This window comes from Ischnura elegans, chromosome 4 (genome assembly GCF_921293095.1).
Source record: "Ischnura elegans chromosome 4, ioIscEleg1.1, whole genome shotgun sequence".
NCBI lineage: Eukaryota > Metazoa > Arthropoda > Insecta > Odonata > Coenagrionidae > Ischnura > Ischnura elegans.
In genome coordinates, this window is record NC_060249.1 from 65383824 (window position 1) to 65400056 (window position 16233).

A 16233-nucleotide genomic window follows, 5' to 3' on the forward strand; every position below is an offset into this window, starting at 1 on the left:
ACTTTATCACATTACATATTTAAAAAAGACTTGTAAGGGGAAGAATAAAAAATGAACAGGATAAAATCATCAAAGCACAAAGAGAAAAAAAGTAGTTAATCTAAAAATTAGTTTCATTGGTAAAACTCACAATCTACATGAAAACATAACTTCATTTTGATGATAATTGGGGAAGTAGTTTTTACAAACTGACAATTTAAAACAAAACTATGCAAAAAGGTAATAAAAGAAGATAAGCTTGAGTTCAAATTTTATCAATTTTTCTTAAAATTGTTGTCCCACTTAATTCTTTGAATGCCCTCATCATATTAGACCACAATGGTATTTTTCATTTTCTTACAGTCAAATCATTTCATTAAAATGCATAAGTCACTATACAACCAGCATGTATAGAATGCCAACTTTCCCACTAAGTGCATTAAAAAACAGACATTATTTGTTGGTTCATTTCAAGAGCAGTTAGGAACTTGTAAAGGTAGCAGAGAAACTGATAGCCTATTACTTGGATAGCTCCTGATAGTGAGATAAAACATGATGATCATATGAATAAACCAAAAATGCATGAGGAGCCAACCAACTAACACATATTAAGTGCAGCCATCTCTCAAAGTAATTGAAAGTGATTGCAATCCACCACAACTAGGAAAATAACTAAACCAGGGTAAATAAAATATGACCCATTAATTCTTGAGTCGGAGAATCCTTTTTGTGGGTTTAAGGGAGTTTATATTAGTAAGCGGCAGTGAACTTCAGGAGGGTCCAGAAGTTATCAACCAAACATATATAATCTAACTAAACACATCTATCCAAGTTTACTACACCAACAATACCTTCAAGATAGGGATGGTAGCAACACAGGAAAACCACTCAAAGAATGGATATAGCAGAAAATTCAGCTCCATTCGGTAATTACAGGGAGGATTAATAACATCAGTAAACCCACATACAAAATAGAGCCATCTTTCATGAAAGAAAAGGATGGGAAACACAACATATTTAAAACAATTATTTTTTAACAAAAACACATCCAAAGCATGCAGAACATCAACCAAAGGTGATGAAGTACACAACTTAGAAACACATACAAAAAATAAAATTCACAGAGTAAAAATCTAATAAAACTATGAGGAATTGGACAAGATTTATGGGCAACAAAAAGGAATTTTAATATATTATTTTATAAAAGAGTTACTCTTTTCAGCTATCATAAGCAAAATAGCCTCTGCTCATTAAAATTTTAACCAAATAGAAAAAATAAAATCTGTTTAGATGAAATGAAATAAAATCAACTTATTTAATGAAAACTCACTTTAATCCTTTTATTCATTCGGAGTTCCATCACAGAGTTAAACCTTTGGTTTGAAAAATACATTCACAAATAATTTTCAACAAATGGCATGATAATCATTACCAGTAACATATTTTATAGTCATGTATGTACTTTAAAATCATCAAATAAGATATTTAATGCAACACTGGCATCTTATCCACAACCTTTTTGTGCAAGCAGTCACGTTCCAGAGAACACAATGGCAAGAGAAAAATTTTGAGTGATTAAAAATTTAAAAAAATCATTCGACATACTTCACAAAGTGAGAAATTACTAATTAAACAGTGGTCTTCAAGTTCATCAACCATGTGCGATTTATTTTTAAAATTTCCTTCAAAGAATAACTTCCAGAACAGGGTGCATGTGATAAAAATGTCAACTTTTTAAATGCACCATCCTAGGTGTAATGCACAAGGCGTAAACATAAGGCACACACAATAACTACAGAGAAAAGAAGTGAAACAAAGCACCATTAACATAAAAGAAATCAATACAATAGCGTAGGGTTAGACAAATAAGTTACTCAAACGTGGGTGATGTACCGATAAAAATATGATGACTATCTTCAGATAATAACCTTTCACATCTTGAAAATTACACCCTTGGCTGACTTGCTTCCAGTAGGAGTGATACAACTGATATATGTTTTCCTCTACCAATCACAAATTTAAAAATAGCACAACCTGTGTGGAAGTTATTTAGGAGACTTGAGGAGATGATACAATTCTAGAAATTTCCCATAAATTGAATATGTTGTTTCACCTCCTTCATTTATTGAATAAAATTTTTTAGCTTTCCAGGTATCAACTTAAAGCTGGCAACTAAGAAAGCAGAGATAAACAAAATCATAGTCAACACACGAATTCTCAAAGTCCTAAAAGGCTTTTCAAAATCAATATTAAAATCTCATCACTACAGCATTTGGCTTCAAATACTTAGTAAAATTAAATGTGCCTAAGAACTGACATATCCAAAGTTTCATTGAAATATGCCAATCTAAAATCAAAATAACTTATACTGATTTTGAGGATCATTAACAAAGCCAGAGTAATTCAAATTCTGAATACCAGGCATAATGATGTTTACCAGAACAGTTTGTTAATGACCATTAAACTTAAAAAAATCAAGCAATTATTGTGCTAGGGGGAATAAAACTTCCTCATTTGTATCTAGAAAAGGATGTTTACATCACTTGAATGAAAGTATTTAAGATGGAAAAAGTAGTTGCCAAATATCTTATGGGTCATCCAAGCCATGAGTACTAGAGATAATACAAATTTTATGAAAGAAGAAAAAATTCAGAAAAAATATTACATATACTATTTTTTAAGCTCCAGCAAATACATAAAATTGAATATTTGTACTGTAAAATGGCTGACTACAGCAATCTTAAAAATCTGCATCATCCTTTTCATACTGCCATACCTGCCGTAATTCTAAATTCATCTGTTACTAAACAAATGTTTTCTAAACAGTTGTCACATTTGTACCCTCCAAATAATACAATAATATATAACAAGAATACATATTTCCAAATTAAATAAATTTCAGCATTGGAAGATAAAAAATATAATATGCTACACTGCCTGGAAATCGGTGAGAAAAATATGCTCAGTGTTATAGATCAAAAAAAGTTATGGAGCTGAAATTCTGACAAAAAGATGCGGGAAAGAATTAATGTGAAGAAAAATAAAGCAGAAATATTTCATTAATATAAAGTGATAGTTGATCAATTATTTTGACTGCCAAAAAAGCTTACTGTGCAGAATTAAAAAACAATTAACTGTATCACTGACTGTGAAACAGGCAAAATGGAAAAAATACACATATGTGTGAATTACTTTTTAGAGAGATATGTGGGACTGGATTCAGGATTCACAGAGAACCATTACAAACTTCATTTAATGTATAAGATGTGGAAATAATAAAAGCTTTAGAAATTATCCACATGGGAAGCATTCCACACGAAAGATCTTCAGATTTAAAATATGCATTAATATTATATAGGCTTCTGGATGGATGATAAATGAATTGAGGAGAAAATCTGCTAACTTTAGTGAAAACCCTTGTAGCAACCCCAATTATTCCAAAATTAGAAATGTTAGAGAATGTTTATTTGCCAATGTATGTTGTATACAATTTGGGAGCGCTGCAACTGTAACTTTCCTTCTCAAAAAGGTACCTAACTTTAAAATATTTGTAACAAAATCAGATAATTATTTCAGTTCATTGAAATTTTATGATTGCACAAATTCTTTTAAAATTGAAATTCAACAACTGGTGACAATGAGTTGGAATCTAAATTATATCTACCTATGTAGCATTTTAAGAACAAGATATTAACCACCAAATCCTTAACTCATTCTTTCTGGTGTCATCAAACTTATCAGGTTATGCATCCAAGTTTATAACCGAAAATTTTTTAGGATAAGAGTAAATCCTATGAAAATGTAAAACAGGTTGATCATACATGTGTGGATCTAGGATGTACACTCACAGAGTTAAAGATATAAGTGAAGAATATAAAAAAAAGGCTTTGATCAAATAAAATCATGATCTCAACATTCAAGTAGAGACTAACTATATGAATTAATTGGGCAATGAAAAACATTTCATAGGTTAAGAAATGAACTATTATGGAAGAATATGAATGTCATTATCATTTAATACCTCTCAAGTAATAAGACGAATTTATGAAAAATTTGAAGCTCCAGAAAAATCAAATTGCTATCCCTGAAGACTTAAATAATTTCATGTTCAAGAGGCAACTTCAACTTCACGCAGACTGAAAATATTATTTTTTAGCAACAAGGAGGAATTGAGCATCCAAAGAATTACTAAGCCTGTGTTCAATGCATCAACTGTGGAGAGTGGCACAACCATCAAATCCATGGGAGAGTGAGATGATACTATTCCAGACACTCATTTTTCTTGTTGAAAATAAAAATATAGCACTGAAAGCACTGACTACAGCAACAGAAATAGCTTCAACCTCTCGGTCAGCCTCTCACAACAAGCAGACCATCACAACGACAAATTTACAAATAAATATATTTGTACAAATTTGTGTATAAAAATACACTGAAATATATCAGTCTTCCTAAAAGGACTCCCAATCATAGAAAATACTTTCAGAAACATTGATGAGACTCCATAATTATAACATTAAAAACAGTTTTCCTGTCATAGCTATAAACAATTTCACAAAACATGTACTTTTCACAAATCTACCGATATTAGTTTCACAACTATAAGTTTTGAACAGTACAAGGACTAGCATTGACTAAATGTGCAAGAATACGTTAATATCATGAGACCATACTGGCCATTCAATATTCTAGGTCAGCTTTAAAGCTCTGGGCCCACAAATGAATGAGTAACTGATGGGTATTTCCCTGAGCAAGTAACTGATCAATGCTATGACCTCATCAGAACTTGAGGAATAAAGAAATGAATAATCACAGTGTGCTTTCCAATCCACAAAACTGGCAGGAAGTGAATAATTTTTTGAAATGCTTCATTAGCTCTTTCACATTTAAGTTTTTTACAAAGTCAAAGACATTTCAAATCACCCACAGTCAATTGGTTCATTTTTCACTTCAAAGATGATTTTTGATCCTTTCCTGTAGCATTTGAAGCACTTCTCAATCATTGACATGTTTGTTTTTAATATAAAAAATACCTTGCATACACATCGCTCACATAAAAAAACCTCCAATTGTATTGGTTAGAGAAACTGATCTTGTTTTTGATGTAAAACAATTATAGAATGCCAATATCCATCATAATTAGTAAATTGGAAAACCTGAAACAAAGAGTGTTAATCAATCATCACTGTACAGAATACTTCATCATATTTATTTCTCAGAAAAGTATATCCCGAGCATTGGAATACCGTTATAAACTGAAGGCAATCAAGCATTGCAACCACCTGTCAAACAGGCTACAATCTTACATGCAAGACATTCACAACACAGTTATTCTTAATGATATAACATGTTTTATTCACCTTTAATCATAATAATTAACATTAAAGCAGGGAAAACTATCAAATTTTGATCAGGTATATTCAGTCCACGGGGTATAACCCTAGTGAGACTAAATTCATTAAAAGATCATTTTTCATTTGTTCAAGTGGTACTGTCAACAATTTTTATTTGCTCTATGACAACACCCATCAAAAATGGTGTGGCACAACTTCTTATCATATTTTATCACCATTTACATTCTACTCTTTCGATTTAAAAATCTTGTGGACATTCCTAGTTAGGAAAGGTTCTCATAACACTTGCTGCTTCTTTTAACACTTCAGCTTAGTTAGCTAGACCTCAAGTCTTCCACAGTAGGTATGTGAGAGATATTTGAAGAGTAAGAGACCCTCTTTTGCACAGGGAGGGGCAGAGCTGGCAAGATATTCCAGTGTTTCCCCCGTCCTTTCTCCTGAGGTTCTATTCGAAGGGTTGTCACCACTAGAGTTTAGAACTAGGAGGTAGGATTGGCAGAATTTTAGTTCACTGGTAAAATTTTTTAGAAGACATAGGTCTATAAGATAAGCAACACATCATGATTTAATGCTTAATTTGAAGCCAAAAACTAAGGAAGCCAACTATACCCGAGTACATCGAGGATAATTAGACAATTTAAGTGTTCATGGGGAGGGAAAGTGAAATTAATCAATGAATAACTGTGGATTAGCCAGCAGTGTACCTTTACAGAGTCACCCATTAGTGCACATAAATAAACGTGCACTCAAATAAAAAAAATCAAGTGACAGTTTTCTTCAGTGCCACAATTCCATGCAGGCCTTCAAATGATTATTCCCATGCCTTCTTTTGATTCAGAATTGCCGTGAATTTTGCATTGAGGGCAAAGATTTTTGGATTTTTGCACTTTAAGAAAGGTGACCTCTTAACCCCAAGACAGGAACTAGTATGGGTAGCACTTAGCAGTGGGGCAGCAAGGGGATTTACAGGTTTTGGGGATAAACCCCCCCCTCCCCAGAGCTCAGAGAAATTTTTGAGTTTTATCCATTTTACTTAATTGGATTTATATAATTGATAGAATGTGTATCGATTAAAAATGTATCCCTCAGAAAGCCGTAAAACTCACCATTATGAACCATTTATCTTATAATTGTACTGGGGAGGGCTCCCGCACCTCCTGCTTACCCAGTATTAGTTGTGCCTAAAACCCCCCCTAGCCTTAATTCCTGACTGTGGCCCTGGCACTTTGACAGACATAAAGATATGGGGGGCAGAGGGAGCAGGTAGGAAGAGAGGGTCAAATGTACAGAAACTTTTTCCTATAGCTGCTTGCACTCACATAGTATAATCTACTTAAAGCTGAAGGGTTAAACCACAGCATCACCACTGATATGCTTCCTTCTGTATTCATGTTGTAAGAATGAGGTCAACCATCAAAGGGTGCTCCTCTCAAGCATTTTGGCACACACCCACCAAAGGCCAAAAGTAGCAGATGTGCAAATACTTGAATGCCATAAATTATCTTCATGACTGAGGCAATTTCTTACGACTGGAGAAAATACCCCAAGTCAATTCTCATGCCAGAGTTCCATTTGTGGCTGCCATCTATTTACTAACACAAGAGGCCATGGCCACATGGCCATAGAAAATTTTCTAAGGGTCTGATGGGAAAGTGTCCAGGGCATAACCAGCAAAAGGGAAAATAAGTGAAGTACTGTGGCTCAAAGGTAAATATTTGAGCTTATTAGAATACACTTGATGCTGAATTTTGAAAAGAAGCTGAAATCACTCATGACCTAAAGCATGTGATATGGCACCAATTGTTGCTCGTATTACTCCACAAAAATGATTACACTATTTCTGAATTACTTCACCCAAAAATATACCTTTAATAATTACACATTTCACCATCCCTTTCCGATCGATACTGTTAATGTGGAAGAATAAGAATCCTCTATATCAAGACAAACAATGGAAAAAAAAAACTAATAAAATGTTGTGAGCATATAAGACCATAGCAAGGCAACAATATTACTCCATACCCTCTATTTTAGGTAAAACTTAGAGTGCTTTTCCTCCATTCAGTCAGATAATGAGCAACCTCATGCAAAGTTTAAGTTTTCATATGACTCTTGAAAGAAATTGAAAATAAAAATGCTACTCACTAACTCAGTAAGGTCTTGATGCTTCTTTTGACCGCTTCAGCTGGACTTTCAGCCTTTTTGTGCCAATTTGAAAACCATTCATAGCTTGGATAGCAGCCTGGGCACTGACAGCATTATCATACGACACGAAGCCTGAAAGATCAATTAATGTAAGTTCAGTAAAGCAAAAATGTCATACTTAAGTTATACCTAGTGAATTCATACAACATGTAAATTACATCAGCAAGCTGCAGATTTTCAGCTGGCTAGGGTACTGTATAGTAAGCATGATAGATCATAAAATTTTGTCCAAATATTAGATGCAAAAAATTGGAACAATTATCCACCTTCTAAAAAGCCCTTCAGCATGTTACCAAAAACTTGAAACCACAAAAGTTAAAGGAATAAGTCTGAATATGATGTATGGAAGAATTACATTTGGGAACAAATATAGACATGAGATATAATCAAATGGGCAAATGATGATTTTGAAGCTCTTTCTGCATAATAAAAACATAGAAACCATTAGGGCTCTTCACATCAGCGAGCCACAGAGACTTACAAATATATGTACATCCAAAAAATACATTTTCCACAAGAACAACTGCAGACTGCCCAAAGCATTTTTCAAAGGATGCATTTTGCCTTCAATCAATAACAGATAATACAATTAAGAAGAAAAATAATTGCAAAAGTCACACCAAACTCACCAAAACATTTAGACAAATTTGTCTGTTTGTCAATGAACACCTTCGCAGAAACAACATTGCCAAATGGGATGAAGGTCTGAGCAAGGTCATTGTCACTGAACTCCTGGGGAAGATGGTAGATGAATAAATTTGCCCCCTCTGGCCCCTCTATCTGCTTTCCAGCAGGGTTGGATGCACCTGCAGATGCAGCGGCAGCTGCAACAGCTGCTTGGCTGAACTGTGGAAATCCCGCTGATGGAACAAAAAAAAAACAGTCAAAGGTAAGATATAGCTAAATAAAACAATCATAAAAGATACTGAAAATTTCAAACAAATCCTTATCCTAAGCTGAAGTGAGCGGTGGGTGAGTGGAGTCAAGGGGTTCAAACAATCCCTGAAATAGCTTTGAACGTAGGTTTTCGCAGCGAGGGGCATCGTTGCTAATGCCTTCTGAGTGCAGCTGCGTGTTACGCTTTGTATTGCAAGCATTCGCGTCCGTTACAGGGTGCATCATCAGGCGATGAATTCACTGAATTTGCATTCATCGCCTGATGATGCACCCTGTAACGGATGCGAATGCTTGCAAGACAAAGCGCAACACGCAGCTGCACCCGGAAGCCATTAGCAACGACTCCCTGAAATGTTTTGGAGATACTATCTTGAGTGCACCCTCACAAAATTAATTCCCCCGAAATATCTCCCCTCCCTGATTGGAAATCCGAAAATTTTTTCTGGATTTGCCCTGTCCCTAATCTTTGAGGTGCAAATTTTTACTTGCTTACCTGTCAAAAATGTATTTAATTTGGGTAGAGTTTGGTTTTGAGAGGAAAAAATGATATAGTACTCGTTGAAAAAGTGAATGTAGCTGTAATCTATTGTTGAAAAAGACTACCAAGTCAACATTAACCCAGTAAGTAAGGCAAAATAAAGGCATAGGGAATTCACAAGATAAGCAGAAAAATGCATGAGAAAAAGTTCAACAGATTCAGGCTTCAATTGGTGGAAATTAGACATATTTAAATAAATAAAAGATACTAGCACAGATGATGGCTCAGTGAGCCGAAACGCGTTGTAGGCATTAAAAATTCTTGTGGAAAAGTGCTATGATCTTTTATGTATTTAAATAAAGCATGAGAAAAACCTAGGGTAAAAGGAAATCTTAGGATTCACAGAAAATGGGTGTTGGGAAAAGCACTTGGAGGGTAGAGGAAGAGAACATAAGACATGTGACACACCAAAGTCATAAAAAAACAATCGGTCGTTTTTCATAATTATGCTTTACAATCTTTTAAGATTTTTCGCCCAAAAATAAAATATTGCAGGTAGTTAAAAATTTAATTTCCCATATCTAAAATTCATACTTCAAGCAGCATTTTTATATAATGGTATTCATAAGGAAGAAATTATATATGACATGTTTTCAGTTATATCTTTAAACACGAACAGAAGTGGAGCATACATACAGGCTTTGATGTAATAAAAAATGCATTTCAATAAAAGCATTTAAAAAAACAATACTCTAGAAATTATTCAAGCATAATACTACACTAGAAGAAAAGAAAAAATTAAAAGAAATACATATACTGAATGCATATGTGAGACAATTCTATTAATATAAGCTTTTACCCTGTGGATTGCATTGAATTTTCATGCATACTACTGTGCATCAATCACCTGCATACTGCTGAATGCCTGAATAGGCAGACGTCAAAGCATCTAGACTACTTCCACTTGTAGAGCCCGCACCTGAAGACGAGCCTAAGCCATTGAGGGTAGCCATTGAGTTCAGGGCATTTCCTGCCAATGCCCCTAGTCCCATACTCGCCACCGCATTCACACCACTGAGTGAGCCATTGGTCACCGAATTTGACCCTTGGCCTCCCAAAGACCCTGAAATGAGAGAATGAAAAAATCCCAAACATGTTATAAGCAAAATTAGCCTCAAAAGCCAAAAGAAATACCTTAATTAAGATGCAAATTCATCTTCCAGAAAAAGAGAGTGTTAAATCTTAGACTAAAGCACACTTTGAGGTCTTGTAGCTGAACACATCTTCACATTCAATCTCCTCCCACTCTCAGTGTTTGGTATTTTCAATCTCACAAGCCCTCAAAAATTTCAGCAAAAATAATTTATGAGCAGTAGAAATATTTATATAATATCTAGAAGAAGGAGCTAATACTCATAAAAAAATTCACTGCAAAAATATACTGAAGGAAACCCAAAATTTAATGGGACTAACATTCTTGCGAGCTCATAACTTCAATGGAAAAGGATCTTGTATTTGCCTTGGCAAGATGGATGCTTTTTAATCAACTTTGGCGATTTATAACTTTAATGAAAAGGCTAGAATGATTGATATTAAACCTTAAAAATTGAAAACTACTTTACAACTGATGGGGATAGGAATAACCTGCTTCAGAAAAAAATTCTATAAATTTCCGCTGTAAATGAGTGTTCTAAATTTGCACTAAAATAAAAAAAAACTCACTGATATTCTTTAAATAATTTTGGTTTTGACTATTTCACAAATATTTGCCCCAGTTTAAACATCTGAAGCTAAATAAGCAGTCATAGAGAAGTTAAATATTTTAGTCAATAAACGTACTGAAGAACTGAGAAATTTTGACATATAGAGAAATTAAAAAAGTAAGCAACCAATTTTGCTTAATTATTCTACTACTGATCGATCCATTACATAATTATTACTAGTAATACCTAAATGCCCATGAACTGAGTCTCTACAAATTTTGGGAATCCATTGAACTGTATATAAAATCATTCGTTGTAAAATCATGCAATAATAATGACAGGTTGAGCAACGGTACATGCAAGAGATTTGTGTATCTCAAAAAAGATGTATCATCATAAGCAGTGCTGCAAGACAAGTAATGCAAACAGATACAAGGACAGTATTCATACCATAATAATTAATTTGGAAAGCATTAAAAGAAATGCAAGCATATTTAACCAGCATGCTTAGATATGCAATTAGATGTGTCAATTACAAAGTCCTCATTAGAGTTATGGAATGCTTTTATGTATCATTTGTACAGTCCCAGACAAAAATCTTACCTACAAGGATTGAAAAAATTGTTGTAAGTAATAAGTGATGTGACGGTGAATCTTCAGGTAGCACTCCCAGTGAGAAATGGGTGGTGGAATCCACGTGGAACCCACGTGGAATCCACGTTGAGTGGTGGATATTTGGTGGTGGTGGATATTGAGTGATTGGACCCACGTGGAATCCACGTTGATTTCAAGTGGATTTGTGGTGATTATCATAAAATGTTAAACAGAATTTCTAATTTGTGGAACTTAACTCTCTGGTGACATTGCGTCATTTATCATCCTGAAACCACGCTAGTTATGTGAAAATGTATCGCACATTCTATTTTTATATAATTCGTGGAAAGGCAGCCATGAGAGCACATGAAAAATCGTAGACACATATATAGAAGGTTTAGATATAGAGTGGTTGAGGTTTTAATGGTTTTAGGACAGCACCTACTGCTGTTTTAATTTTTCCACCAAATTACCACGTGGGTTCCACGTTGATTCCACGACCAAAAACACGTGGTATCCACGTTAATTCTCCACGTGGGTTCCACGTGGATTCCACCACCCATTTCTCACTGGGCTAAAGCCACATGATTTGATAGTGCCTCCACAGAATGTGTCAAGATTTCAAAGAAAAATTAAAAGGGTATAAATTTTAAAGCCTAATCAAACAATACTTCATGGAAACAAAGAAAATAGTTCAATTTCAAAAAAGAAAGGAGGGCTACATAACAATAGTTCATGCATATTAGCAATAGGTTTCTCAGTGATTAAAAGGCACTTCTAAAGGCAGAAGATATTCAGAAGGTATCCTTCTCACCTGTAGCACCAGCCTTCCCAAGAAGAGCTGGTAGGTAAAGAGCCAGAAGCAGGAAGATGGAAAAGAGAATAAGTCATTTAAGGTTCTTCTAATAAATCTCAATGTATTGACCAGATGTAAGTTAAGACACTTATAAGCTTCTTCTCATACAAATATTTTTTTCTTTGAAATGATTATGTGTCAATTTTAGAGTATTATGGGATCAATTAACTATGTATGTGCAATGGCACCAAAAGCTGTGTACAAACTGTAAGAAAGCGACAAATACAAGCCATCTTTAAAGGATCTGGTACTTTCCTGGCAAATATTGTTGATGAAGTCTTCTCGGGAAATCAGCCGGGTCAAGATTGACATTGCTGCCAACGTTTCAATGGCAGAGAAGGCCACTGAAACAATGGCAGCACTGTCAATCTTGACCCGGCTGATTTCCCGAGAAGACTTCATCAACAAGCCATCTTTTTTTGATTATGCGGGACTCATGACAGTAATGATTACAGTTGATGATTTGTGTAATAAGAATATTAAAAATAAAATATCTGCTTTCATACAAATAGAAATACATTTGATAACAGAAAGTGATTGAAAATCTGGGATTCTGACTCATTCAGACTCAATGTCATATCAATTCACATCATGATATTACATATTTTTAAAATTTATCAATTTTATTACTATAGCAAGAGACCAGCAAGGACACTTAAAATGAATCAATTTTCATTGGAGAGAACCCATTCAAAGAAGATTTCTATGGAGTATGAAAGGATATTATTTTCCATATTGATTTTTAGTGGCCCCGAGGCACAAATATCATGCATAAACCAACATATCTGAAAAGCATAAAAAAAAACTGGAGGGCAGAGTTTTATTTTCACAGTAAGAATATTTGTATTTGGTGTAGCCTTTAACTATAAGAGAATGCCATTCTAATTTTTTCAAATAATTCCATTGGCTTGCATTAACTAGAATCAAAATACGGGTTAAGTCTTTGATCAGGTTATTCATGGACTGAACCAAAAGATCTAGACAAACATCCACCGATCACTTGAGAAAAACTTATCTAGGCTAAAGCCACACCCTACAATTACCAATCAAGTAATTTAACCTGCCATCACATGGAGTGACAAATTGAACCAATAACTTGGTCATTGAGCTGGTTGAAGGGTAAAATTATGCAAAACATTGAGAATTGGAGTAAAGGTGAAAGCTTTCTCTGCAACACGCGAAACCTGCCTTTAACCTTCAGAGATAGTCAATTAACATTATGAAGAACTGAGAAATTTAGAGAAACAGAGAAAACAATGAGCCAATAGAACCAATCCTAATGGCAGCTTTAATTACCTGCTATTTTAGCTCTACGGAGTGTTTTCTAATGGAATGTTTTCCAACACTTAAAATCTTTTTAGCAAGAATGTGATCTAATCATTATTCATATCCTTTAAGCCCATATTGTAATTACAGAGAACCAGAGATGAATTCTCAAAGTATACCTTTATTAATTAAAATCATTCAATCAAAACTCTCCGAATTATTAAAGGTATTCTACTGGTGAGCGATTAGTTCCTTCTTCAACTCACATTTAGTTTTCCGTGTAAATGGAACAAGATTGCAAAGACGAGTAGACCAAATAATATACAATTATCATGAAAAAAACGTTAGGAAAAAACAGTTGATACAAGTAACCTAAGATGAACTGCTCCTTCTTTGATTTGCCATGAATCCAATTTGCGTTAGCTCTTTTGTGGCCCACCTATCTCATAAATACTTTTGTGTGTGTGATGTGTTGCCTAGATACAGGAGCAATGTGACTAACATGCATTTTCTAAATATTTGTGAGCATAGTCGAGGTGTTTCCGTCTATTTTAAAGGAAGATACTATTTTTTTGCTAAAGTAATGATAGGGCTTATCCAGGCATGACTTAGGAACATAAGAGTAGACAGGAGACATCAAAAGCTAATAATAAATACGAAATAATGACTAAAACATTCATTACATGCAGTCAGATACAGGTTTTTTCATTCTGAAGAATAATGGGATTGGAGAGAGGAGACAAGTAGCTTGCCTTTGTTTATTCATGCAATAAAATCATGGCAAAACGTATGAAAATAACAAAAAATCGATTCATAATAGACATCTAACTGCAAAAAATAACATCCCCTCTGGCAGCCCAAATGGTGGATATTATCTCCAGATGTGTTTTACTGTCAAATCTATATTTAGAATGGCACTCAAGGAAAAAAAGAATGCTAACGAATAAGAATGGGACAAACTTGCTTCTTGATTAATGCACACCAACCTATTAGCTCCAAGACCTAAACTAGCTGCAGTCTTCAGAAAGATGTTTCACCTCAAACAGAGGGCCTGAGAAATTTTTAATCTGGGACCATGCAAATTTTGTTTAACACATTCACTACAGAGGATACTAATTGCAGTCTTTCTCATCTGATTCTGGTAGCTGTTTGATTCCAAGTATCATAATTTTTGGTCAAAACCCATAGCGAAAAAACAGTTGGATTTTAACAGTTACTGTTGGATTTTAACAGTTAGGTACTGTTGATTTTCTACAGTTGCTGTTGGATTTCAACAATTACTGTTGGACTTCAGCAGTTACTTTTGGGTTTCATCAGTCACTGTTGGATTTTCTACGGCTACTGTTGAGTTTCAATAGTTACTGTTGAATTTTCTACAGTTACTGTTGGATTCATTTTGTGTCATTAGTATTGATAAGTTAGAATTATCTTTATAAATATATGAAAGCAAACACAATGGATACTCAATTTGTTACAGTGTTAGCCTGCTCAATAGATTTTTAGCTACTGATAATTAAGGCTAAGTTTACAAAGGAAAAAAAATTGACACATACACATACCTGCAGTAGAGTTAGTAAGGCCAGATAAAGCTGAAAAGAGTAAAAGTATAAATTAGCCCATAATCAAAAAATATTTGTGCATTATGATTAGGATTCTTAATAAAAATAACTGGCAAACAAATGACTCAAATGTGCTGTAGTTAATTTGAAATGTAAAACTAAGCAAAGTTTTGATCTAAGTTTTAATAAACTACTAAGTCAAAGAATTCTAAAACAGCATATTGACTGAACAATTTTATCAAACCACTATGCACAAAAAGATAAGCCAATTAATAGAAGCCATAGGTAGACAAAATTACTCAAATTTAAATCAAAATAAGATATTGGGCAGAAAAACCAAACCCTACAAGACCAAATTTGAACAAAATTAATCCCAGAGGGACATTCACATTTGCTGTACCTAACCCAAGACAAGCACTTCACTCCCAAAAACAAGTATACAGTTACATAAAATATAGCACTAACCAATACAAATGAACTATACATAGCACCCTGTATACACCAGTTATAAAAGCTTTTTCTGTGAATTTTCAGATTGGAGACTGATAAACAAAAGTAGATTATTTAAGTACGGAAATTTATATGTACACAACGTAAAAGCCATAAAATTCTAGTCATGCCAAACAGACATTCCAAAACCTTTTACATTAAACCTTGAAAACCACATAGCTACGAGGTCAGTAACAATCTAACCGGCGAATGTGTTAGCTTGATGTCTTGCACATAAAAGCAGGGCATTTAAGTGTGATTGTTATAACCTTTTTTGAAAAATTCATGTTGGAGTTCATTAGCTTAGTGGAGGAAGCAAGTCCAATTAGTAAGAGCTAATCGGAAAACTTCCTCAAGTTGAATGGCTTACATACTTCCATTATGTTTTCTTCGTATGGCTGTTATAGAGAAAGCTTTGACCAAATGGAAATAAATTAGGTTTGTTTTCCAAAAAAAAGGTTAAAACTTTTAGTTCTATTAAGGATGATAAATAAAAAGAAATAAAAATTATAGCATTATCTTGTTAATCATACAAAAAAATAACCATGGAAGGAAATGAATGTAACTTGAACCCGCTTCCTCAAAATTAGCAGATGTGACTGCCACTCTTCACACTTCGGGGCTGGAATTATTTCTTTAAATTAAGGAAATCTTTTCGGCTGAGGCTTTGAATGAAAATAATTTCAATACTTTCTCTCCACACTGCACTATCAAAATTAATCAATTATGTAGATGAGAAAATGCATTTACTCAGTTTCCAATTTTTTAATCTATCCCAATGAATACGTTTTTGCACCTTGTACCTATTCAAATATTTGATTGACCATGAGAAGAAATTGTTTAAAAATTGAAG

The 16233-nt window shown here is 34.0% G+C and overlaps 1 protein-coding gene across 30 annotated transcripts in view; it reads right to left on the reverse strand.

Annotated features, from left to right (window-relative positions):
* The window catches only part of LOC124157624 (CUGBP Elav-like family member 2), a 1414326-nt gene that overhangs the window by 4602 nt on the left and 1393491 nt on the right, over positions 1-16233 (reverse strand). For 10 of the 30 annotated variants that reach the window (XM_046532526.1, XM_046532525.1, XM_046532505.1 and 7 more), the window contains 5 exons: positions 14886-14921; positions 12025-12051; positions 9821-10036; positions 8168-8398; positions 7479-7610 (listed from right to left, as the gene is read on the reverse strand). In XM_046532526.1, coding sequence (XP_046388482.1) covers positions 7483-7610; positions 8168-8398; positions 9821-10036; positions 12025-12051; positions 14886-14921 — 638 coding nt within the window. In that variant the 3' untranslated portion in view covers positions 7479-7482. Of the gene's footprint in view, positions 1-1290; positions 5136-5167; positions 5813-7478; positions 7611-8167; positions 8399-9820; positions 10037-12024; positions 12052-14885; positions 14922-16233 lie in introns of those variants that run through there. The other 20 variants (XM_046532513.1, XM_046532504.1, XM_046532499.1 and 17 more) reach the window with 8 other exon arrangements.